The following is a 24,807-nucleotide window of genomic DNA, read 5'->3' as shown; positions in this document are numbered from 1 at the left end:
GCCACCTGTCTCCCCATCTTCCATGTGAGCTTCATGAGGTGGGAGCCCTTTCTTAGTGAAGACTTACATCTCTTCTAGTACCTGATATAGTTCTTTATACACAGTAGTTGTTTAATAAACGTTTGTGAAAATAAGTATATTGGCAAAAGAGAGTGAAAAGAAGGGCCAAGTACCACTGTGTAGCTGAACTAGTCTGAGATGTAGTATTCTTGGATTTCTCTTTGGATTTTGGGTGAGAGCTAGGCTGGTGAATTTATGACTCCTGAATCTTCTTTGGCTTTAGAGAATGAGTGTGCCTTTTTCACTTTGTGGGCAGAATCTCTGAGTTTTTTTTTCCTAGTCTTTCTAGTGATTCTCTGTGTAGGCGAAGGGGAGGCAGAGCAAAGAAAGTCTCAGTGTGCCTCACCTTTCCTTCCTGTAAAATGGGTGTGAAGTCCCTGGTAGGGCCCAAGACCACCTCCTTAGACCCGCTCCCTTGGTCGGTGGTCCTGGCTGCTGTCATTCATACCTCTCTTCCCTCCCCTCCCACCCCCACCCCACTTCCCAGACGAGTCCCTGCGCTCCCTGGCCAGCCCCTCCTCCCTGCAGGGCTCAGAGCTCCACGGCTGGCGGCCCCCTGTAGACTGTGTCCGGGCAAATGAGCTGTGTGCAGCTGAGTCCAACTGTAGCTCCAGGTACCGCACCCTGCGGCAGTGCCTGGCTGGCCGCGACCGGAACACCATGCTCGCCAACAAGGAGTGTCAGGCCGCCCTGGAAGTGCTACAGGAAAGTCCCTTGTATGATTGCCGGTGCAAGCGGGGCATGAAGAAGGAGCTGCAGTGTTTACAGATCTATTGGAGCATCACCTGGGGCTTACAGAGGGTAAGTGAAAGGGGTGGGATGGAAGTGGGTGGTCATGGTGAAGGCCCAGAGGAGGAAGGGCCTGGAGGGCCTTGGATGCTAAGGAATGGGCCAATAGATTAAGGAGGCTGGTGCTTATTAATAATCGCAGCATCTCTACAGAGCCCTGAAAGGTGGGTAGGAAATTGAGGCTGGGGGTGGGGAGGTTTAGTGAATTGTCCAAGGACACCCAGCCAGCTGATGAGTAGTAGGGCCTGGATTTGAACCTGGGTCTTCTGATTGTAAGACCGGGGATCCTTCCATTATGTTCCTGTGGAACTCAAAGGGACCTGCAATGTGAATGCAGAGGGGCAGCCCATGCCTGATTCCTAAGTCTTCAGCGTTAGCAGAGAAGTGGGTGAAAGGGTGATGTATAGCTGACTGGCAGGGGAACTCAAAGACAAGAGGTGGAAAGAGGCCAGGGATGTTGGGGGGAGAGGAGAAAGACAAAGAGAGGGGGAAAAATGACCAAGAGAGTGGAAAAGAATCAGAAGATCTCTAAGCACAAAGACACATTTCTCTCTCATATACAGAAATGATGAAGGGTGATGGGAAGGTGAGGCAAGAACTGATAGGAGGGAGACTGAGTGTGAGGCCCTTTGCCACAGATAGAATCAGCAGGTGGTCTTCAGATTGATGCTCTATCAGGAAATCTGCTATTGGAGACAGATCAATCAATAGATAGATAGGTGGATGAATAGATGGATGGATAGGTAGACAGATAGATGGATGGATGGACAGATAAAGCATTTATTAAACTCTTACCATGTGCCAAGACTTGTACTAGGTTTATACATATATAAAATGGTGGCCCAAATGCATTGTTGTCACTGAGAAATTCTCCTGTTCTCAGTAGGTCTCTTCTTAGGACAATTCTTCCTGTTTCATCGTTAGCCTGGCTTCAAAGCTATGCGTGTTTGGGGGCAGCTCCAGGTACCTGAATTGTTGACCTGAGTGCTGCACTATTAGTAGGACCTATCACCCAGCTTGAGTTACCCAGTCCTGGATGACCCTTCCACAATGTTAGCCTGACTCCCAAACCCAATCTGAGTCTCTCCCAGTACTGGGTCTCCTTTTGGAGCCTGGGAGGAGGGACTGGGTAGAGGGAAAGCTCAAAATCCTAGGGGATTCATCCAAAGTCCCACTCAGGCCAAACTGACCACCTAGGATAGAATAGACTTGGGGAATGTAAGTTGAATCTACCATAAAAATAGAAATTGGAGTATGTAGTCAAAAGTGATAGTGTAACATCACAAAATAGAATAGCTTTGTTTTGTAATCGAGTCCAGGTTTTGCCATATGAGGATCATTTGCAGGAAATAGAGATACTTAACCCAGGGGTGAGAAGACTTCCCGGGATTTTCCTGTGGAAGAGAGATTTGACTGTTCTGTTTGGCCCCAGAGAGCAGGCCTAGCAGTAGTGGAAGAAAAAGGAAGAGAGTGGGTTAGAGGAAAGGGGGAGGGAACCATTATAGCTCTCCAGAAATGGCAAAGGGCAGCCTTTGGCAGGGGGTGGCTTCTTCCTCCCAAGAAGACTTTGTTCAGAATTCCTGGAAGGAGCTCTACAAAGCCCCCAAGTGCAACTTCCTTTTGATTTACTTAGGATCACATATTAAGTGACTTCTCCAACAGGAGCCACAAACCACTAATAAATGTCTGAAGCAGGATTTGAACTCAGAGCTTCTGCATTTTCTGGATGAGACGACCTCTGAAATGCCTTCCACTTCATCATCCTCAGCTCTCTCGCAGACAGCTCCAGTTAGCACAGAGGAAAAAGGAAGAGAGACCCACCATAGACATTTTGCTTCTTATTCCTAGCCAAGGTGGAACACCCGGAGGTCAAAAATGATTGACTTAGTGCTTCATGTAAAATCAACATTATTGATTTAATAAGCTTAGTTATCTGGTTTCTCCTGCAAACTTTTAGTTCTGTTTTAAGTTCTATTGAAAGCAGAATGGGAATGGAGACAGATTGAGAGTTGCAGGTGGGGAGAGGACAAAGAAGGTCCACTTTAAGTGGTCTCCTCAGTAACTGGTGACAACTGACGGCTAGTGGGGCAGCTAGGTGTGCAGTAGATAGAGCACTGGCCTTGGAATCAGGGAGACTCATTTTCATGAGTTCAAATCTAACCTTAGACACTTAACTAGCTGTGTGACTGTGGGCAAGTCACTTAACCCTATTTGCCTCAGTTTCCTCATCTGTAAAATGCAATTCCAGTATCTTTGCCAAGAAGGGTTAGCTGGCATCCACTATTTGAAGGGATATTCTGTGGAAGGAGGATTGGCCTTAGCTAGAAGTGGCAGAGGTAGATTTAGCCTTGATAAGAGGAACTTCCCAACAATTCAAAGTATCCAGAAGTGGGATGGGCTACCCTGGGAAATAGTGAGTCCTTCTTTCACCCCAGGTCTTTAAGCAGAGGATGAATGACCACTGGTTGGATTATGTGACAGATGAAATTCTTTTTCAGATATGGGGTGAACCAGATGACCATTGAGGTGCCATCATACTCTGAAATTCTTTGATTCTAATAAGTTGTGCAGCCGAGTAATGCCCTACATTTATACTATATAGAACTGAGTCCAAGTTTTTGAAAGTGCTTTAACATCTATCATCTCTGGAGCTTCTGATTGCAGATACCTCTTTTCTGGATAGAAGGCCTAGAGATAATTTTTTATTCCCCCTATCTTCATAGGATATAAAGCTGCCAGGTGGTGCAGTGGGTACAGTGGGGGACTTAGAGTCAGGAAGACATGATTTAAAATATAGTCTCAGACACTTACTAGCTCTGTGACCTTGGACAAGTCACTTAACCTTTGCCTGCTTCCATTGCCTGTAAAATGGGGATAATAATCCTGAAGTTGTAAGGATCAAATGAAATAATAATATTTGTAAAGCACTTCATAATCCTTAAAGTGCTATGTAAATGCTAGCTGTTATTGTTACCATTATGTGAAGGAGTCTAACTCTCTAATTTTACAGAAAAGGAAATTTAAGTTTAGAGTAGGGAGGTGGTTTGCCCAAGTTCACACAGTTATGGGTAGAGTTAGGATTCTAATCTGTGTCTTCTGACCCCAAATCTAATGTTTTTTTCTACTATGTGACCATTTCCCAGCAGCCTCCTAAAGCCTGAATTTGCTAAAATTCCTAGAGCGCACAACTGGTTCTTTAAAAGTTATCTGCAATGAGATTTTTCCTCCACAATTCTTTCAGGAAGGACAGGCTTATCCTTGCCTCCTCTTGTCTATATCTCTCAGTTTTTTCCTCCCTCCTCTTTGGAACAGGGCTCCTTTCTTAAAGCCACAAGAGGGTCCTCTTCTGGGCCCAGGCCAGGGATCATTCATACACTCAAAGCTGGCCATGGAAAGCTGGGAGCCTTTGAATGGAAGGTAATTTTTCAGTGAGTGGCAAGGTCCACCTGGGAGTTAATTATCCGTGGACTAGGTTGAACTGTCTCCTGAGGGGAGGTTGCAGTGACTCTTCCATGCCTCTTAATAGACCTCCTTAACAAACTTTGCTTGGCCTTGGGCCGAGGGATGGGGAAGAATTGTAGATGGGAGAAGGGCTTGCTGGGATTTGATTTCTTCCCCATCTCCAAGTGTGTGCCCCCCTCCCCTCTCACTTTCTTAGTGTCTTCTGATGAGCAAGGTTAGATGTGGGGTTTTATTAAATCTTATTGCCTTTAGCAGAGATGAAGTTAAGTTTGGAATCTGAGGACCTTGGAGCTAGGAAGATAACAGGAGGCGGTAGGGAAATGCTGCGTGATATGAATATGAAATCAAAATTCCCTTTGGTGGTGTTACTATTCAGATTGTGATAATCATAGAATCAAAGAACCAGAGAACCAGAAAGACCTCTGAGATCATCTAGTCTAGCACCCTCACTTGACGTGTAGGAAAACTCAGGCTTGCCGAGGGGAAGGGATTTGTCCACGGTAACCCAGTTAGTGGCAGAATCACTGCTAACACCTGGTCACCCCATCCCCTTCCAGTGGTGGAAGTTGTTCCTTTAGTGACCTCGTGTTCCTTGTCTTCCTCCTTTTAAATCGTTATCCTTCCTATTCCTATTATCTACACAGCTCAGGCTGCCAGCATCTGTACATTTCGCTCCGCTCCTTCTGTGTTGGAAAAAGATCCTTCTATAACTAGGGACTATCCACGAGTCCCAGATGGAAACGGTGTAGGTTTTTCTCACAAAATTCTCAGCCAGGTCCTTCTTACATCAGTATCCTGCCATACTTTAGGCATGGGAGTCAAATATTGGATTGGGAGCCTGGGTTCAAGTCAACTCTGCCTTTTCCTGCCTGTGTGACCTTTGGATAAATGACTTAGCTCTGAACCTCAGTGGTTTCCTTATCTGTAAAATGACAGGGTAAGACTAGGTACGCCTTCCAGCTCTAAATCCTATGAATGTATGAATGCAGTGTTCCTGGGCTTGCTGCTTCCTTCAATTTTCTGAGGATTCTCTTCAAACCTTATGGGGTATCAACCATCAGTAGGAATTTCCATAATGGAATTACCCACTTCAGAATGACTCCTTAAAGGCCATCTTCTTCCATTTAACCTACTTTCAATTATTGAGCATGAGAGAATACTGGCTGCCATGCGGTGTATAAGGATGAATAAGACTTCCTTCCTTCCCTCTAGGTGCTTACAGTCTAGCTGGAGGAATACAACCTACATTAAATAACAGTGCCATGCATCAAAACAATTTCTATTCTTTTCAGTCCAGTACTCCAATACTTTGCTCATAGCACCTTTGTGCTTTTTTTTGGTTTTGTTTTAGGCAATTGGGGTTAAGTGACTTGCCCAGGGTCACACAGCTAGTAAGTGTCAAGTGTTTGATCTGAGGCCACATTTGAACTCAGGCCCTCCTGACTTCAGGGCCAGTGCTCTATCCACTGTGTCACCTAGCTGCCCCCAACCTTTGTGCTTTTGAAGGCGGGTTCCCATGTTGTTTACTTTGAATCTTGCAAATTAGCTATATGATAGTTAAATATCAATACAAGAGATGCCCGCAGGCTGTGCAAGCCCAATAAGTGTGGGAGATAATAAGGGTCCTAGGAATTCAGAGAAAGAAAGGCTCTTTGTGGGCTGACTGTAGTCAGGGTAGGCTTCCTAGAAGAGGTGGATCCCTAGAGACCAGCCTCAGCCTGTACTGTGCCAGGAGCTTGGGACAGATTGGAAATGGATGGGTGAGGCTGTGAGTCATTCCTTCCTCTCCTTCCCCTCTGACTATGAATCCACTGATTTCTCCTCTCAGTGCTATCTAAAGGGGTTCTTTCCTTTCCAAATGAGGACTTGGAGTTGAGGGTGGAGGGTGGGAAGAGAGATTTCTAGCAAGTCATGGAGGGAGAGATGCTCCTGGATTGGGTTGCTGGAGGCTAGAATGTACCACTTGTCTTCTGTCTTCTCCAATTGTCTTCTGCCACTCCATCTTTTCTTTTCTCTTCTCTTTCTATCCTCTTATGACAAAGCTCTGAAGCTGGGGAGTGTGACAGTATGGGAGGGAAGGAGAGAGATACTCAGAGGGAGTTGACAGAAGAAGTTATGGAGAAAAACAGGAGAAAGAAAGGATGAATGGGGTTTGAGAAGGGAGGGATCTGAGGTTCTTGGAAGGAGAGCCTGGAACAAAGCACTATATGTGTAGAGGGGTCAGGGAGAACCTGGATTCCTACTTGGCCAATGCTCTTGTCCCTTCTCTCCAGCAGGGGTTCTCAACTTGGAGTCCATGAATTTGTTGTTTTCTTTTTAAAAACATTTTGATAACTCTCTTTTAACATATTGGTTTCTTTTGTAATACTATCACATTTCTTTTATGCATTTAAAAATGTTACACTGAAAAGGGGTCTGTAGGTTTCACCAGACTGCCTGTCAGAGGGGTCCATGACACACAAAAGGGCTAAGAACCCCTCTTCTACAAGATTTATAATTGGAAGGGACTTTAGAAAGCCATCTAGCCTAGCCCCCTCATTTCACAGGTGAGGAGCCCAAAGCCCAGAGAGGTTAGATACCTTGCCCAAGGCCACACAAGTTGCAAGTGACAGTGGCATGATTTGAACCCACGTCATTCGGATTACGGCAGAAGAAGGGAAGGAGATCTTGATTTTCTAACCTCTATCCCCTTGCTCTGCCAAGACTATCTCCATCAGTTTCATTTTCTTCTCTCTCTTTTAGGAGAGGAATTTTATGAAGCCTCACCCTATGAGCCCATCACCTCACGCCTCTCAGATATCTTCAGGCTTGCTTCAATCTTCTCAGGTAAGTGGACTCCTTGGGAAGCCCTGTGTTAGCCCTGAATGTCATAGCTTTCCTTCTCACCGACCTCATGTGCATCACACTTCTGTGGCTATCTCACCATATGTACCTCCCAGGTGTCCTTGTCTGGCCATCCTGCCATCTTGGTCTCCACTTCCATTGCCTTTCTCGACAACTCATTCTTTCCTTTCGGCTTTTAAATCTGCTACTGCTCACAGGGGTAGATTAAAAGGAGGAGTCTTTGGGGCTGGTGCTTTTTCTTACTCATTGGTCAGCTATAGGGAACAAGGAAAAAGGGATACTTTGTTCTGGCTTCTTCACTGGGTAGCTGTCTGTTATTGGACCTGGACTAGATATATCTTGGTTCTTTCACCTTATTCTCTTCCTGCTCCTGGGAACTAAGGGATGAAAGATGTGAAAGTCTTGCCATAGCTGGAGGGTGGTAGGAACTCTGATTGGGAGATGAATCTGTGGGTATTGGGGCATTCTCTTAGTCAGGGAAAGTCTCTCAGTAGAACTCTTTATGGGGGAAGAAAGCCTTTGGGAGCAAAAGTGTTGTACGAGAACTTTCTCCTTAGTGTTCTTGGTGTGTAACTCAGTACCCAGGGCTGTTAGGCTATCCAAGGATAACTTTGTCATCTTCTAAGGCTTGAGGGTATTGTGGCTTTGTAAGTAGTGTCTTCCTGGCATGATCTTGAAGCTTTACGAATGAAGGCTTCTCTAGAAGGGAAGATAGGGCAGAGATGACAAACATGACTTCTGTGTGTGTGTGTGTGTGTGTGTGTGTGTGTGTGTGTAAATAATTCTGGACCCACAAGCGCAGGGTTGCAGCAGTTCAAATTAGCCAATTAAGGATCTCTCTCTTTCTGGACCCCTACTGGGAATACAGCTGGAGACCATAAAAATGGATTGGCATGTGAATTGAGTCCTCCTTTCTTTCCCTCCACCCTGCCCTTACATTACATGCGTTGTGGTACAGGGGAAAGAGCCCTATAATGGGAATTAGGAGATCTGCATGATAATATTGGTTCTGCACTTGTGTGACCTTGACTAAGTCCTTTCCTCTTCAAAGGCTTAATTTTTCTCATTTGTAAGGTGGTTGAACTCGATAATTACTGAAGTCCCTTCCAGATGTGATTTCTTGCATTCTTTGAATGGATTTGAAAAAGACCTTGCCCTTGGGTCACTCCCTTCCCCTGAGAAAGAGAGGTGTTTTGATGCGATGAAAGTCATGGGCATCAGTGGCCCTCCTTCTTATACCTGTGGATGCTCAGGCTGCTTTTACTCTGGCTACACCAACTGGGCCCTTTCTGTCCTCCCTGCCCTCTCTGGGCCCTGAAGGCCAACTCTGATATTAATACAGATGCCAAATGAGGCTTGTAGGTGAAATCATGTCTAAATGAATATCAAGGGAAAATTCTAAGGGAGAAAGAAAGACATCATGAAGCCTGAGGAATGGGTGGCAGAAGGGAGGTGAGCCATAGGACGTCAGAAGTAGGAGGGACTCTGGAAGAATTCCAGGCCAAATGAGGGGGCATCCAGTGCTCCACCCTCCAGTGGGCCTCAACGTGCCTCCTTGCAATGGAACAGCTTGGGCCCCTATCCCAGCCCATACATCAGATGACTCTGAGCTTAAGCCCAAGTGTCCTCTTAGAAGAAAATCTTTACTTAATGGACTTGACATTCTGCTAGACGAGGATGTCAACAAGACAAATGAGCAAATTACTGGGTCTCTAACCCACAGTATCAGCTCCCTATTATCTGCTGCCTACAGGCAGCAGGGTCAGACATACATTTTCCCTTTCTCTCCCCCTCCGCTTCCTCCCTAGACACTTTTCTTATCCTCCTACCCACCTCCCCTACACATATAGAACAACACTTTTAGGGAATGGAAAGCAGTTTTGCATAGTGGACGCAGTATTGAACTGGAAGTCAGGAAGACTTGGGATCAAATCCTGCCTCCTACTTTTACTGGGTGACCCTAAGCAAGCCATTTAATGTCTCTCTGCCTCGGTTTCAGGAACGTGGTGGAACCAGCTCTTAACCTGTTGTGAGAACTGATGGCTAAATTTTTAGCGTCAGCATTTGCGTCTCAGGAGTCAGCAAACACTACTTCAGGGCCTTATTATTGTTGTGGCGATTGTCTAGACTTAAGAAAGTGATGGAGAAAATATTAATAATGCAGATGAAACTTTAAAATGTGTGTATATATGTATATGCATCTATATCTATAGATATTTGAGAGTTGGTATTTAGATGTTTATTGTCATACTCCTGTTCATTTCCTCATCTGTAAAACCAGGAAGCCAGATAGCTTACGGCTCCAGAACTATGAGACTCAGAGTGAACACTGGTGCCTCCTCATCAGGAAAAGCATGTGACGGAAAAATGCTGCAGTTGTATTTATTTATTTATTTACTCATTCATTCATTCATTTGCTTATTTGTTCATTCATTCCTTCATTCATTTATTCATTTTGGAGGCAACTGGGGTTAAGTGACTTGACCAGGGTCACACAATTAGTAAAATGTCTGAGGCCAAATTTGAACTCAGGTCCTCCTGCTGTTGTTGTATTTAAGAGAGATTGCAATTTAAATCCTCCCTCCAACATTTCCTAGCTGTTTGATCATGGACAAATCAGATATTCTCTGGGGCTTCAATTTCCTTTTCTATGTGATGAGGATAATAATACCATTAGTTTTTTCTTCACAGAATTATTTTGAAAGTTCAAATCTGATAGTGCATGTAGAGTTCTTTGGAAGCCTTAAAGGGCTAGATAAATGTCACCTCTGCTTAGTATAGAGGCCAGGCTTCATTGAGGTTCTTTAGCCCTCTGTTTGCCTCTACCAGCTCACCTCTAATTAGAGACATCCCTAGGATATGATGAATCAGTAGTCTTATTTGGGTGGTAAGTCTGAAGAGTAGTGGGGAAAGGGAGGAGAAGAAAGGAGGAAAGGGGGCTGATGCTGCTGGGGGTGTTAATCCCCTCTAGCATATGCTCGATGGGGCCATGGAGCAGTAAGATAACCAGGTAGGAGCTAACAACCCAGAGTAGTGGAGGGAACACAGGACTGGGAACTGGGAGGTGTGAGGGCTAAGAAACTTTTTGTTCCTAACTGCTGAATAATCCTGGGCAACTTACTTCCCCTCTGGGCCTCTATTTCAAGTCTAAAAGTGAAGGGCCCATATTAGACCATCTCTAAGTGCCGCCATTTTGTGATGTGATAGAATTAGGTGGCCTTACTCTCCCTCTTGCCATGCCAGGATGAGGCTGCTTATTGGCTTTCTTTCCCCTTTAGTGCTACTCTTGGGTGTTCATTTATACTCTGGATATATGTGTGGTGTGAGTTTATGGGTGTGTGCAAGACTGAGGCTGCTAATGGTTTTTTTTCCCCTTTCAAGGCTTCTCTAGGTATTCATTTACACTCTGAATAAACGTGCTCTATTAGTGTATAAGTGCGTGTAGATCACACCCACAGCATTATTCCCGCAGCGTTGTTCTTCAAGCCTGGGATACCAGGGTGTGTGGGGAAGGGCAGTATCCTGGTTTTTGGATCAGTTGCTCTCTTCTTTCTGATGCCTATTCCTTGAGGACTTTGGACTGATTTGTCTCATTATGTTGTATTCTACTTGAATCAGGAGGACCTTCAGTTGGGTACTTGCACCTGCTGTCAGGAAATGTGTTGTGATGGACAGAATGCTGAATCTGGAGTCAGGAGGGACTTAGGTTTCAAATCCCAGCTCAGACATTTAGATGCTGGGTGATCTTGGGCAAGTCACTTAACCCCTTTTAAGCCCATCTTTTTATTTGTGAAATAGGGATACTAACACCTGTATTACCTACCTCAGGATGGCTGTGAGGCACACACGGAATACTGTGCATAAAACGTTTGGCAACGCTTGCTATAAATGACAGCTATTATTGTTACTTCAAGTACCATCCCCTTTACCTCTCCTCCCCCTGATCACTTGCTGGTGTCCCACTAGAATATGTCAATCAAGGCTTTTTTTTTGGGGGGGCAATAAAGGTGCCCAGACCCCCTCAGAATACTGTCCTAACCCAGGTAGATTGGGGTGGGTGGTTTATTTTTCATTCTTTTCTCTTCTTGTGCCTGGCTAACCAGACTTTGGATTCAATTATGGGATCTGAGGTCCCTTAACCAGCTGCTCTGTTTTTGGGCTCCAAGGTTTGTGAAGCCAGTTGTCTCCTAGATCATTGGGGAAGGTCGTGCATGGTGACTCAATATAATAATTATCATTCTAAGTTCTCTTGCATTACATCTAAAATAATAATAACAATAACAATAACAACAACAACAACAACAACAATAATAATAATAATAATAACCACCCTTTTTTGGTAGCAATTTAAGAATTCCAAAGCATGTTTCTCATAATAACCATGCCTGCTTTCCAGATGAGGAAACTGAGGCATAGAGAGTTTAAAGCAATTTGTCTAAGGTTGGAAGGCTGATAATTATCAGAGCTGAAATTCAAATCCAAGTCTCCCTACTCCCGAAAGTCAGAGTGCTTATAGCTGGGCTAGGTGTGAAAGGAAGGCGGATCCAAGAGGAAGGTATATCAGAAAAAAAGGCTTTTTAAAGCAGAGGCAGGCACAGGGGGCTGTGATTCTGGAGGAGGAGACAGGTGATGGGGAACCACACCAGGGGTGTGTGTGTGTGTGTGTGTGTGTGTGTGTGTGTGTACAAGAAAGAGAGAGAGAGGAGGGAAGGAAGGGAAAATGAGGAAGGGGTGGAGAAGACGGAGGGAGGAGGGGAGGGAGAGAGAAGGGAGGAAGAGGGATGGGGGAGGAGGAGAGGAGGAAAGGAGGGAGAGGATTTCTGCTTGGGATAGGTTGGAGTGAGGTAGGTACACAGAGCTGGAGGAGCCCAGCCAGAGATCAAAGCTAGGATGAAAAGAATTCTTCTCAGAAACAGCAATGGGGACTCAGGGCTTTGTGACAGGAGAGACAAGACAGGCAGATGGCCTTCGCTTGTCAGTGGGAGTTGCCTGTGAATTCTCCTGGAGGGAGGGAATAGAGCCATAGGTTCCCTTTCCTCGCCACCCTCCTTTTCCCCCACCAGAGGCAAAACTGGAGGACTCAGGCTGGGCCCTGGCTAATAGTCCCAGAAGCACTGCATGATTTTAGGGCTTGAAGGGAATTTAGGGAGAGTCTAGCCCAGTGGTGTCAACAAACTCATATAGAAATAGGGCTCTGCAACTATTGTCTTAGAAAACCAAATATTAACATTATCTATGTTCTATTCTTATTTTTATTTATTTTGTTAAATATTTCCCAATTACCTTTTAGTCTGGTTCAAGAACCCCCCTGGGAGTGTTTCTGGTAGGCTGTGTGTTTGATACCTCTGGTCTGGCCCCACCTCCACATTTTGTAGATGAGGACACCACTGGGGCCTAGAGAAGGGAGTTTTTGACTTGGGTTCCTCAGGTCTAAGAGCATGTTTCAGGGCATGTGTCAATTTGGAAGGGAAAAAAAAATTACATCTTGATTTAATATGATTGGTTTCCCATGTAATTCTGTGAATTTTATTTGTTGCATCTAAAAACATTCTGGGAAGGGGGTCCAGAGGCTTCGTTGGACTGTCAGAGAGGTCTATGACATAAAACAGGTTAAGAGCTCCCGGATGAGATGATTTGCCCACGTTTACCCAGCCAGTTTCTGACTAAGCTTATTCTGGAACCCTGATGGCCTCATAAATCCCAGTCCAATGTTTTTTCTCCTGGTTCACACTGCGTAGCCCTATTGAATCATGATCCCCCTCAGAGAAGAGCGACTATGTATGGGCTCTATGCTGTAAGTGAGGAGCCCAGTGACAGCACTCTGAGGTCATGATGATGTTAGCTGGCTTCAGAGGGATCTCTGAGGGTAGAAGAAACCCCACAATGGTGGACCTGCACACAGCTGAGCTCCTTAGAAGGGCATGCCTTAGGGTAGAAGTATCAGATCTGCAGCCTGGGGCGTGTGACCCAACCCAATTAAAATGCAATTGGGAAATATTTAACAAAATAAACAACACAATAAAACATATATAATATTTATACATAGTTTTCTAAGTGTACATGTTATTCGGAGGCATCCTTATTTATGGTTTTATGTTGATGAGTTGTTTCAGTCATGTCCGACTCTCTGTGGCCCTACTTGGGGTTTTCTTGGCAAAGAGACTGGAGTGGTTTGCCATTTCCTTCTCCAGTTCATTGTAGATGAAGAAACTGAGGTAAACTGGATAAAGTGACTTGCCCAAGGTCACACGGCTAGTAAGTGTCTGAGACCAGATTTTAACCCAAGTCCTCTTGACTCCAGGGCCTTGCTCTATCCACTGCACCACCTGGCTGCCATCTATGGCTTAGTGGCCCCCATTTCTATAGGAGTAAGAGATCATATTCTGAAGGAGACAGCTGGGACTCAAAATAGTCCTCTTGGGTCCCTTTATTGATATCTTTCTTTAAAGTATTATCCCTCATCCCATAGGAAGCTATGTAGTGTAGTGGTTAGAACTCAGGACTTGGAATCAGGAAAACGTAAGTTGAGTCCTGCCTTAGACACTACCAAGCTATGCAACCCTAGGCAAGTTGTTTAATCTCTTTGTGTCTGCCTCAGTTTCCTCATCTGTAGGGATGATAATAATAGCACCTACCTCACAGGGTTGTTGGAAGGATAATTTTTGTAGAGCACTTTGTAAACCTTAAAGCACTATTTAAATGCTAGCTATTATTCAGAGGGGCCCAAGAGAAAAGGAGGGAACCAATCAGTCATACATAAACCAGCTCGTGCACTGAGAACCTATTATGTGTCCAGCACTGTTGTCAGGTTCTTCTTTGGCGGCAAACGCAAAGACTCGATCCTAAGACGAGGATCCTGCCCTCAAGGAGCTCTCAGTCTTGTTGATGGGGAAAGCGGAATGAACAAAAAAAGATAACTAAAAACAAATCTCTAGATGGAAGGGGCCGAGGAAATGGCAAAGATGATACACGTGATGGGAGTTGAAAGCAAGGGAAAGGCCCTGTGAATTGGGGAGGCTTCCTGGAGGGAGAGGGATTTGAGTCGCGTTTTGAAGGATGGGTAGGATTCAGAGACATGGGGGCCAAAGTGAAGAGGTGGGATGTGTATGGTGTGTTTAGGGAATAGAGAGGTGACCTATGTGGTAGGGCTGGAGGAATGGAAGCCAAGGGAGGAGTTGGGATCAGGCTTCTCCCAGCAAGCTCTGGGCTATTGTTTCTTCCCTTTTCTCTGCTAGGCTCTCCAGTAGTCTTCCCTGGCTCTTAGTGTTGGTCTGTCACGGTGGGTTTTGGTACCAGGAAGACAGGGAGCGTTAACATTTGGGAAGAGGAGCAATCATCCCTAATCCTATTCCAGAGGCAAGAGATTACAGATAGCAGTCATGACTTCAGTCCTTCATGCTCAACTCTCACCCAGTGTATGGTGCTGCTAGTAGGGTTTGGCTTCTCGTTCTGCTCCTCAATTTTCTGGACCAAGATCTTTTCCCTCGCTGTGCCTCTGAAAGTGGAGAAACCCTGCCCGTATTTCCTCGCTGGGCTATTTTGCAGATACATGGAGTGTGGGTGGTGTGGCCCAGAGCACTGTGAGTGGGGGTAGGTCTTGGGGCGGCTCCCATTACCGGGGAGGGGAGGAGGGAGTGAAGCTTTGGAAGGAAGGGGAGAGGGACTAGAGAGGAAATCATTAGCCCTGCTCCCTGCTCACCTTTCACTGTGACTGGGGAGATAAACTGCTTATCCTCAGGTTGTCTCCCCAGCCGAATGCAGAAGTGTGTTATTTAAATTTCTAAATCACATTTCCTTTTCTAACAGCTGTCAGATTCTCTGAGTGTCAACAAAAATGGGGCTTTAGCAGAACTCTGTCACCTCTTACACCTCTCCCTTCAGGGGGAAATCATCTGGGGGAGTGGGGAAGGTGGTGGCGTGGGGTTCGGAGAGACAAGGGATGCAACTGGGAGATCCGCCCAGTATTCCTCCTTTCCCATTAGTTGGGCTTTGGGAGTCCTGGGAGTAGTATGGAAAGCAGATGGTGCTGTGCTCATGCTGACCTGCTGTGCCCCCTGAGAGAAACCTTTGGGCCTATCTGAGAGGGAGCCAGCTGTCTTGCTTGTGAAGTTGGTCTTTGGCGGATTCTTTTCTGTCTCTTCCCTCCCATCCCTTGCCTTCAGGTACCTTGTGAGTACTTACAGATGGTTCCTGTTGCCCCTTGTTGGGAGAATGATGGCAGGACTTTCACTTAAATGTGATGCTAACCTTAGTTTCCTCATCTGGAAAATGAGAGGCTTGCACTAGGTGACCGCTGAAGTCCCTTCATCTCTAGAGCTATGACCCTCATAAGGTTCAATTCGGAGCCTCTTCCCTGCCTTCCACCCCTGGAAGATTTGCATTAAGGACTCTAGGGAATTTAAACTTTAGTCAAAGGAATTAAATCTTAAGTAGTAGAATTTCAGGCACAGTAGTGGGAGAGATGGGCAGATAGGTGGCACAGTGGATAGAGCATTGGATCTGAAGTTCAAATCCAGCCTCAGATAATTATTAGCTGTGTGACCCTGGGCAAGTCACTTAACTCTGTGGGCCTCAGTTTCCCTATCTGTAAAATGAAATAGAGGAGGAAATGGCAAACCACTCCAGTATCTTTGCCAAGAAAACCTCAAATGGTGTCACGAAGAGTCGGACACGACTAAAATGACTGAACAGCACCAAGCGGGACAGATATTTTTGGCCCAAGAGATTGAGAGGTACTTTTAAATTCCCTTAAATTACATATTACAGAGCCACCTACTCCACCACCAACATGTAAGATCAGCATTGTTGGCAGCCAATGTGTGGCATGACTTGTCTTTTCCTAGTTCGAAGACCAAGAACTATACTTTCTCAATTCCTGGATCTAGTCTGACCATACCAGTCACCTAGATTCTGTCTGAGAGTCAGGTTTCTCTGTACGTGGTTTAACCACTGAACTATGTTCTTCCCAGAGGTTGTAACTTCCCTTCTTTGGGACTGTTTACCCCCTCTGAAGAATAGATCTAAGTAAAGGACAAAGTTGGAATTTCTACATGGACGTGCTTGTTCCTTGACTACCATTCAGTGAATTTGGAGGGATAAATATCTAGAGGGTATATGTGTGTATGTGTGTGTGTGTGTGTGTGTGTGTGTGTGTGTGTGTGTGTGTGTGTGTGTGTGTTAAGGACTAGAAGGGACATGGAGTAAGTATGGAGGTCAGAGTTTGTGTGCAGAGGCTAGCAGCATGGCAGAGTAGAAAAACACTGACTCTATAGTTAGGGTCCTGGGTTCAAATCCTGACTTTGGTGCTAATTACCTGTTTGACTTCAGGCAACTGATTTCACTCTTACTCCGCTTCCCTCCTTAGTTTCCCCATCTGTACACTGAAAGAACAGGAGTAAGCACTCATTGTGGTCCCTCCCATCTCTGGATATATGATTTTTTTTTTAGGCAATTGGTGTTAAGTGACTTGCCCAGGGTCACACAGCTAGTAAGTGCTAAGTGTTTGGTCTGAGGCAGGATTTGAACTCAGGTCCTCCTGACTTCAGGGCCAGTGCTCTATCCACTGTGCTACCTAGCTGCCCTGGATATATGATTTTATAATAAAAGGGCCTTCATCAATGGCTTGTGGTTTATGGGGAGAGAAGAAAGGCAGTAGGGAAAATAAGGCAATAGGAAGGTAAAGATGGTGGGTGTACCCTAATGTCTCACAACCTAATGTCTCACCAGTGTTTGAGGTGAGCAGGTCTTGCCTCTCCATAGCCCCACTTACTTCGCTGCTAGGGGCGCTGTGCAGCAGGACGGAGGCATTTCTTCTAGGTGCTTTGGGTCAGACCTGGAGAAATGGAGAAGGATTATTATGTGGTATGAAGGAGAGCTGGGGTAAGCCTAGGCAGATTGGGAGAAGAGTTGTTCCCTGCCCCCCCAGTGATGCCCATTTTCATATGTGAGGAAGCTTCTTGTAGTTCATTTTATTGGCATGTAGGCTCTTAGGCACCTTCTCTGCAGGAGTTGTGTGTGGAGAGAGAGGGAGAGGGAGGGAGGGAAAGAGAGAGGGAGGGGAAGAGGGGAGAGAGAGAGAGAGAGAGAGAGAGAAGAGAGAGAGAGAGAGAGAGACAGAGAGAGACAGAGAGAGACAGAGAGACAGAGACAGAGAGAGAGGGAGAGGGAGGGAGGGAAAGAGAGAGGGAGAGGGAAAGAGAGAGGGAGAGGGAGGAGGAGAGGGAGAGAGAGACAGAGACAGAGACAGAAACAGTGACAGAGAGAGAGAGGAGATGGGAGGCGTTGGTTATCCAGCCAATTTATATCAGAGTGCCCTGCTATTAATTATGTATTAACACCTTAGCAGGGATGAAAGAGAACCAGGTGAGAGCAAGAGCAAGATGCAGGATGGGCATGGCAGGGTGTGGGGTAGGATGCCAGGAGGGAACAAAGGGGAGCCAATGGAGAGGCCAAGGACAAACTAAAGCATTCATCATTGCCGTAAGATCCCCCCTGCCTCCCTCCTTTTCTTTCAGGGGTGGGGCTGGTAGAGGCTGCCCGGACTCCTGCAGGCACAGGCTGGGGCTGGGGAGAAGCAACCTCAGGGGCAGCTGTTTGCCATCCCAGCTTGGAATGTGTTTACTATGATCTTCTTTGTTTGGCAACCTTGCTCACTGCTGGCTGCCCTCAGCACGCTCTTCTGATGGTGGGGCCCAAAAGATCACAGAAGCAGAGAATGGTGGAGCTTAGAAAACCTACCTTAGAGGCCATTGAATATGCCCCCCCCATCCCCACTCCTTCATTTTGCAGGTGCCGCAGATAGAGAAGATGTGGGGGGATGAATTTGTTTTTAAAAATAATTTTATTTGCTCTATCTTTGGTTTTTATAATGTCTAAATCTCTCCCAACATCTCTTCTCTTTCCCCTTCCCAGAGAGCCATCTCATATAGCAAAGAATATCAGATGGTTTTATTTGTAAGCCTGTGTGTCTGCACATACACATGTACACACATGCTTTGCATGTTTGTATATTTGTATGTGTGGAGGTCTCTGGAGGTTTCAGGATAGAATCTTATTTTTGAGGGGGTGATGAGCATATTGTTTTGCTCGGAGAAAGAGGCATGGCCTATGGACTAGGTGACCTCTAGTTGTCTGTTTTTGCTTTGGGAGCTCAAGAGATGGTGTTCTGTCATTTAGTGGTAATTAGTCAGGGCTGGTCTTAGGAAGACGCCAGTCAGATTACTATAATATCAGGGAGGCCCTTCTGCCCACCCTCTCTTCCTCCCCTTACAAATATCTCTCTCACTGGTCTGAATTTTCACTATTAGAAATAGAGTCCTTTGGGTTTTGAAAGCCTCTTGGTTTTCAGGACCTCATGGGTGAAACCACAGGGTGGAATACCGTAAACCATGCAGATTGACTAAGTGTTAGTACCCTGAAGGGAGCAGGAGGAGGCTGAAGGAGGAAGAGGGTCAAAGACAAATTCTGCTATCAGGATCATAGATTTAGATAGAAGGATAAATAAAGCTTTTTTTTTTTCCCTTTTAGAAGCTTTTCCCAATGACCCACAGGAGGTCAGAGGTGTCCTTATGTTTGCTCTTAGGTGGGGGTAGCCCATGGTAGGAGACTTGTCCTTGGTCACACAAGCCAGGACTTTAATGTACATCCCCTGATACCAAATCCAGGCCCTACCCCTTTCCCCTGGACCACATGGAGAAGCCACATCAGCAGATCTTACCCTTGTCCTGCTATTGATAGCCACAAGGAAGACAGGGGGTGCCTTTGGGGACATATGTCTGCCTTTTGCAACTTAGCCTGGTGCCCAGGAAAGCACCTGGGGAATCTGAGGGATGGAGAGGAAGTTCAGAAAAGGGCAGGATTCAAGAAATTGTGAATCTCTCCTTTTTTTTGCACATCTGACCGACTGAGGCTCTCGTGGATGGGGGAATCCAGAGGAAATTGCTAGGCCCTAGATCCAACTCCTGAGAGTTCCAGCACCTTCTTTTTTTCTCTTTTAGAAGCTCTTCCCAGTGACCCATAGAAGGTAGAAGGTCAGAGGGGTCCCTATGTTTGTCCTTAGGTAGGGATAGCCCATGGTAGGAAACCAATGGGTTCTAGACTCTGGGGACCTGGACTCTTATGACACTCTTCTAATTGGTCTTCCTGTCTCATCCCTTTCCAATCAATCCTCCACTCAGCTACCAAAATGATCTTTTTCAAGTATGCTTCTGACCTCATCATCTCTCTCTCCTAACTCACCAAACTCTAGTGGCTCTCTGTTACCTCTAGGATCACCTATAAGATCTTCTGTTTAGCGTTTAAAGCCTTTCACAATCTGGCCCTTTCCACCTCCCCAGTCTTCTTACATTTTGCTCTTGAATTCTACAATCCAGCTCCACTGACTTTCTTTCCCACTTTCGATGTCCAGATTCTAGGTATTTGCACTAGCGGTCTCTCATGCCTCTCCCTTTTCATCCTGGCTTTCTTCAAGACTCAGCTCCAATTCTCCCTTCTACAGGAGGCCATCCCAGATCTCTCTTATTGCTAGTTTTTCCAATATTATCTTCCTTTTACACTGGATATATCCTGTATGTACACAGTTATTGTCATGCTGTCTCTCCCGCATTAGAAGGTGAGTTCCTTGAAGGCAGGAACCATGTTTTTGTCTTTCTTTGTGTAACCAGTACTTAGGATGGTGCCTGGCACATAAGGATTTAATAATAAATGCTTTTGACTGAAAAAGGGCAACTGTTGGGTGTTTGATGGGATTGGGCAATTTGTTTAGGAATGAATATTTTGTGTGTCTAATAAGTGACTTGTGGAACCCCAAGAAAGATTAAAGCATTATTTCCAGTAACTGTCAGAAGAGAAAAAAAGATGAGTGTGTGCTTGGAAGAAGGAAGAAGGGGGGGAAGAGGGGAGAAGGTAAGAAAGGCTGAGACGAAGTATTGTGGTAGTATGTAAGAGACCCTGCCCCTGTCCAGGCCTTGGCTTCTCCTTGATTCTCTACACCTGCCTCTCCTCAGTGGAATAGGGTGAGTGAGGATAATGAATCAGAACTGCACCCCCAGAGGCTGGGAGGATTAATTTGTTAATGTTTTGGAAAGTGCCAAATGTCATTAAAGCTTAGACTTCCACCTAGGCAGCTGCTTGCCTTCTATTCATCTGCCACCTATGCCTGAGGCTTACCCCTTCCCTCCCTCCTCACCAGCCTTTATGGCAAGCTGGGGAGGCTTTGCTTGGGAAGGATTATGGGTATGACCTTGTGTTTCTGGTTCCTCTTGACCTGGGACAATTGAGTCTAGAACTCCCTCTTACATCTTTGGTGATCTTAGTTTGTTATGGGTGGCCCTCCAGTAACTTCATTTCTCAGCACCCTTATTCTTTCGCAGCTTTCTCGGACTAGTGGGAGACTTCACACATATGGGGAAATGTTTAACTCCTGGATCTCAAAAAATGTACAGGTGGCATACTTTTACATTTAATCTGTATAATTAACATTTTCTCTGTCACTTTCTTAAGTCTAAACAGTCAACAGAATAAGAAATGAAGTCTTAATCAGTAGCTTTTGCTGATTTCTGAGGTGTAAATGCTCATACTGAAAATTTAACAATTGTCTTTTTTCAACTCATATGAGTTGGCTCTAGCCAGATCTTTCTGATTTCATTAAAGAGGTTGGCAATTGGTGACAGACATGCTTTTGAGGGACATAGCCAGAACAGAATTGGGAAGTTGGTGATGTGTTATCTCTGATGCCCTCCCATCTTTTTTCCTGATGCTGCACCTCTACCCCCAATCCTTTGTCCCATTCTTGCTTTCAGATAGTTGTTAACTAATCTCTGTTCAGGGATCAACTAGTAATTAAAGTGTTAGCTGATATCATAGTGGGACTCCTCCAGGCACTATTTCCTTTTTGAAAGAGAATCCTTGATGAAGGGAAAGGCTCCAAGACCCAAAGGAATGAAATTCTAATGAGGGAGGGAATAACATTTATAAAGCATCTACTGTGTGCCAGGCACTATACTAAGCACTTCACAAATATTATTATTTTATTGATCCTCATAACCCACCTTGAGAGGTAGGTGCTATTATTATTACAGTTGAGGAAACTGAGGCAGAGATTAAATGAATTGCCCAGGCTCATACAGCTAGGAAGCATCTCAGGTCAGATTTGAACTCAGGTCTTCCCTGACTCTAATCCCAGCACTGTATCAACTCTACCATTTAGCTGGTAGAATGTAAGGTAGTGAGAGCTTAGAAAGGAGAATGTGTGGCAGCAGAGAGGTCTTGGTTCACATTTTTACTTTGTTGAAAGGAATTTGAGGGGGCCAAAGACTGGGGTAGGATTCTCCTTGGGGTATGCTTCCCTGCCTCCTTCTTTGCTGGCAGGAAAGCTCTTTCTTCTGGTGTGAGATGGTTGAGGACACTTCCCCATTCTCCTTACATTGTTTGTAGTGGAAAGAGTACTATATTTAGAGATCTGAGTTCAAATCTTGACTCGTTCCCTGACTGTGATCTCAGGCTTATGGGAGGCAGCTTGATACGAGGTTCCAAGCCCTCTAGATCTAACAAGGGTTGGAATTCCACTTGGAATAATTGCCAACCATCTGATCTTGGGCAAGTCATCTTACTTCCTTCGGTCTCAGTTTCCTCATCTGTAAAATAAAGGAACTGGATTACATGATCTCTTGGTTTCCTTCTAGATCTGCATCTGTGATCCTTTGTTTAGCTTCTCTGAGCCTCAGTTTCCTCATCTTTAAAAGGACAATGTTGGTCTAGAGTGTTAAGGCCCCTTCCAATTTCAGATTGATAATCCTATGAATTTGGGATGGACTCTGGGCGGTTATAGGTCCATTCCTGGTTCTGTTTCCTCGTCTGTTAAAGGAGAAGGCTGGGCCAGATAGACTTCAAGCTATATGATCCCCAGCTCTGAAACCTAGGAATGAGTGCCACTTGTTTTAATAGCAAAGGTCTCGCTTGGAGAAGGAGCCTGGAGAGAAGGCAATTGTCCTGATGAGCTCTGAAGTGGGCCTCTCTTCTGAGATCAATCAATCAATAAACACGTCAAGTACCAACTATGTGCCAGGCATAAATTTGCTGACATAGAAGGGACCCTGGGTCCCTTGCCCTCCCTTTCCCCTCCTGCAAGAGGGAAGGGGCTGTTTTCCTGGTAACAAGGCAATTGCCTATTTCTACCGCTTTATTTCCTGCCTTTTTATTTTTTTGTTGTTTGTTTGTTTCTAGGAAATTTACCAAGTTTTGGCCCAGGGGTTTCCATTTTTTCCCCCATAGCAAATGCTTTCTTTATTCAAGCTCCAAATGGAGGCAACTGAGGCTATAATTACACGGGCATTAGCACAGGAACATGCTGAGAGGAGAGGGAACAGAGCACCTGGGAAACCTAAAAGCAACCACAGGCCTAAATTAGCTACCGTTCCCATTTGCAATTTCTCTCCCCAAGCCCTACTTCTTCAGTCTGTCTTCTTCACCTTAGCTCTGGGCCATTGCCTCCTCCTTGCCCAGAAGCCACCCTGACGGCTTGATGGGGTTTGAAAGAGAAACCTGGCTGCTCGTTGACAGCTCTTCCCACCGTGGCATGTTCCCTCTGAGTTGCCCCTTCCCTGGTGAGTCCTTTCTCCCTCTGCCTTCCCTCCCCCATCCTGGGCTGGTGGTGGAGGCTTGGCAAGGCAGTGAGTACCTTGGGAGCTGGGGGAATGAAAGCACTGCCTCTTCCTATCATAGCATTCGTAGTAGCTTTGCTCCTTTTCTGCGTCCTTTCCCAGTGCTCAAAAGGAAGGGGATTTGAACAGCTGCTCTCTTTCTACGGGTTGTTGTAGGGCAGGCATGTTGCTGGGCAGAGCTCACCCCTCACTCACCCCTGTCTCTGAATTGCCTTTAGCACTCTTAGGACACACCATGAATTGGTACTTGACTATAATTTGCCGTCTATGGTTTTGTGCTGTTTCTTGTGTGACAGGCCAGTAGAGAGAGTTTCATTCTTTGGACTTGAACCCTCAGAGCCTAGCATAGTGCCTGGAATGGATAGAGCTCTGGACCTAGAATCAGGAAGACCTGAATTCAAATCTAGCCTCAGACACTTACTGTGTGATTCTGGGCAAGTCATTTAACCTCTGTTTGCTTCAGCTTCCTTTACTGTAGGATGGAGGTAATAATATACTTAGTTCTAGGGTTGTTGTGAGGATCAAATGAGATAATATTTGTAAAAAGCACTTAACTCAGTACTTGGCACATAGTATGTGTTTAATAAACGCCTATTTCCTTCACTTTCCTTTCTCTAGCAGGTGCTTAATAAATGCTTGTTGATTGATGGCTCTTGTTTCCCTAAATACACTATAAATCTTTAGAGAGACAGGACTTAATCGTTTTATCCCCACAATCTAACAGGTGGACCTGTGATTTCCTTTTTTCTTTTTTTTTTTTTTTTTGGTTTGCATGCTTATGTGGGGAACTTCTCTTGGAATGCAGATCAATCAATCTACAAGCAATTAATAAATGCTTACTTGCTAGGTGCTAGAAATGCAGAGGGGTAGCTAGGTGCCAAGTAGATAGAGCTCTGGGCTTGGAGTCAAGAAAACTCATCTTCCTGACTTCAAATCTGGTCTCAGATGCTTACTAGCTGTATGACCCTGGTCAAGTCCCTTAACCCTGTTTGAATTAATTTCCTCATCTATAAAATGAGCTGGAGAAGGAAATGACAAACCACTCCAGTATCTTTGCCAGGAAAACCCCAAATGGGGTCAAGGAGAATCAGATATGACTGAAACAACTGAACGATAGAAATATGAAGAAAAAGCAGTCCCTGCCCTCAAGGAGCTTACATTCGATTTATAAAAAATTATATACAAAATGAATACAAGGTCTGTAACCTCTCTGTGACTTATGGCTTCAAAGGATTGCCTAGGGGCACTCAGAGGTTAGTTGCTGGATAGCTACACAATCAACATTAGAGACAAAGACAGAACTTGAACCAAGCTCTTCCTGACTCTAATAGGTAACAGCATAGCTGAGGGGATAGAAGGAAGGCTGAGTACAAAGGGCTCAGTGGATTCTGTTCACTGATTACGTACATGATAAAATACATTGTCAGATTCTTATTCATGCTATTTAGGAGAGGGGAGAGAGATCACCAGTGCAAAACCTCCAGTTAGCCCTGGAGGCTCAACTTGTTAGTAGCTTCTAAGACTCAGAGAACACCACAATCAGAGGGTCCTGTACTTAGATCTGGAAGGGACCCCAGAAATCATAGATCAGGGAGTCAGAGCTATGAGGCGTATCAGAAGGAGCCTAGTCCAGCCACATCATTCAGCAGACAAAGACATTGAGGCACATAGTAGGGAATTAACTTGTTCTGGGGCATCCAGGTGGTCCAGTTCATGCAGTGCCAGGCCTGGAGTCAGGAAGACATCTTCATAAGTTCAAATCTGGATTCAGACACTAGCTGTGTGACCCTCAGCAAGTTACTTAACTGTTTACTTCAGTTTCCTCATCTGTAAAATGGGCTAGAGGAGGAAATGGCAAACTATTCTAGTATCTTTGCCAAGAAAATCCCCAATGGGGTCACGAAGAGTTGGACTGAAAAATAACCAAACAACAACTACAACAAATTTGTTCAAAGTCACACAGATAGTTAATTAGTCAGTCTATAAATATTTA

General features: G+C 45.2%; 1 protein-coding gene across 1 annotated transcript in view; it reads left to right on the top strand.

Annotated features, from left to right (window-relative positions):
- GFRA2 (GDNF family receptor alpha 2) overlaps nt 1-24,807 on the top strand; it is a 104,667-nt gene that overhangs the window by 7,003 nt on the left and 72,857 nt on the right. Inside the window, 3 exon segments of the mRNA XM_020975777.2 lie at nt 548-838; nt 841-861; nt 7,054-7,137. Of these exon segments, the coding sequence (XP_020831436.1) occupies nt 548-838; nt 841-861; nt 7,054-7,137 (396 nt within the window).

The sequence above is a fragment of the Phascolarctos cinereus genome, unplaced genomic scaffold (assembly GCF_003287225.1).
Source record: "Phascolarctos cinereus isolate Bilbo 61053 unplaced genomic scaffold, phaCin_HiC Scaffold_2;HRSCAF=192, whole genome shotgun sequence".
In the NCBI taxonomy this organism is placed as follows: domain Eukaryota; kingdom Metazoa; phylum Chordata; class Mammalia; order Diprotodontia; family Phascolarctidae; genus Phascolarctos; species Phascolarctos cinereus.
Note: the sequence above shows the minus strand (reverse complement) of the source record. Positions and strands in the feature narration are given on the sequence as shown.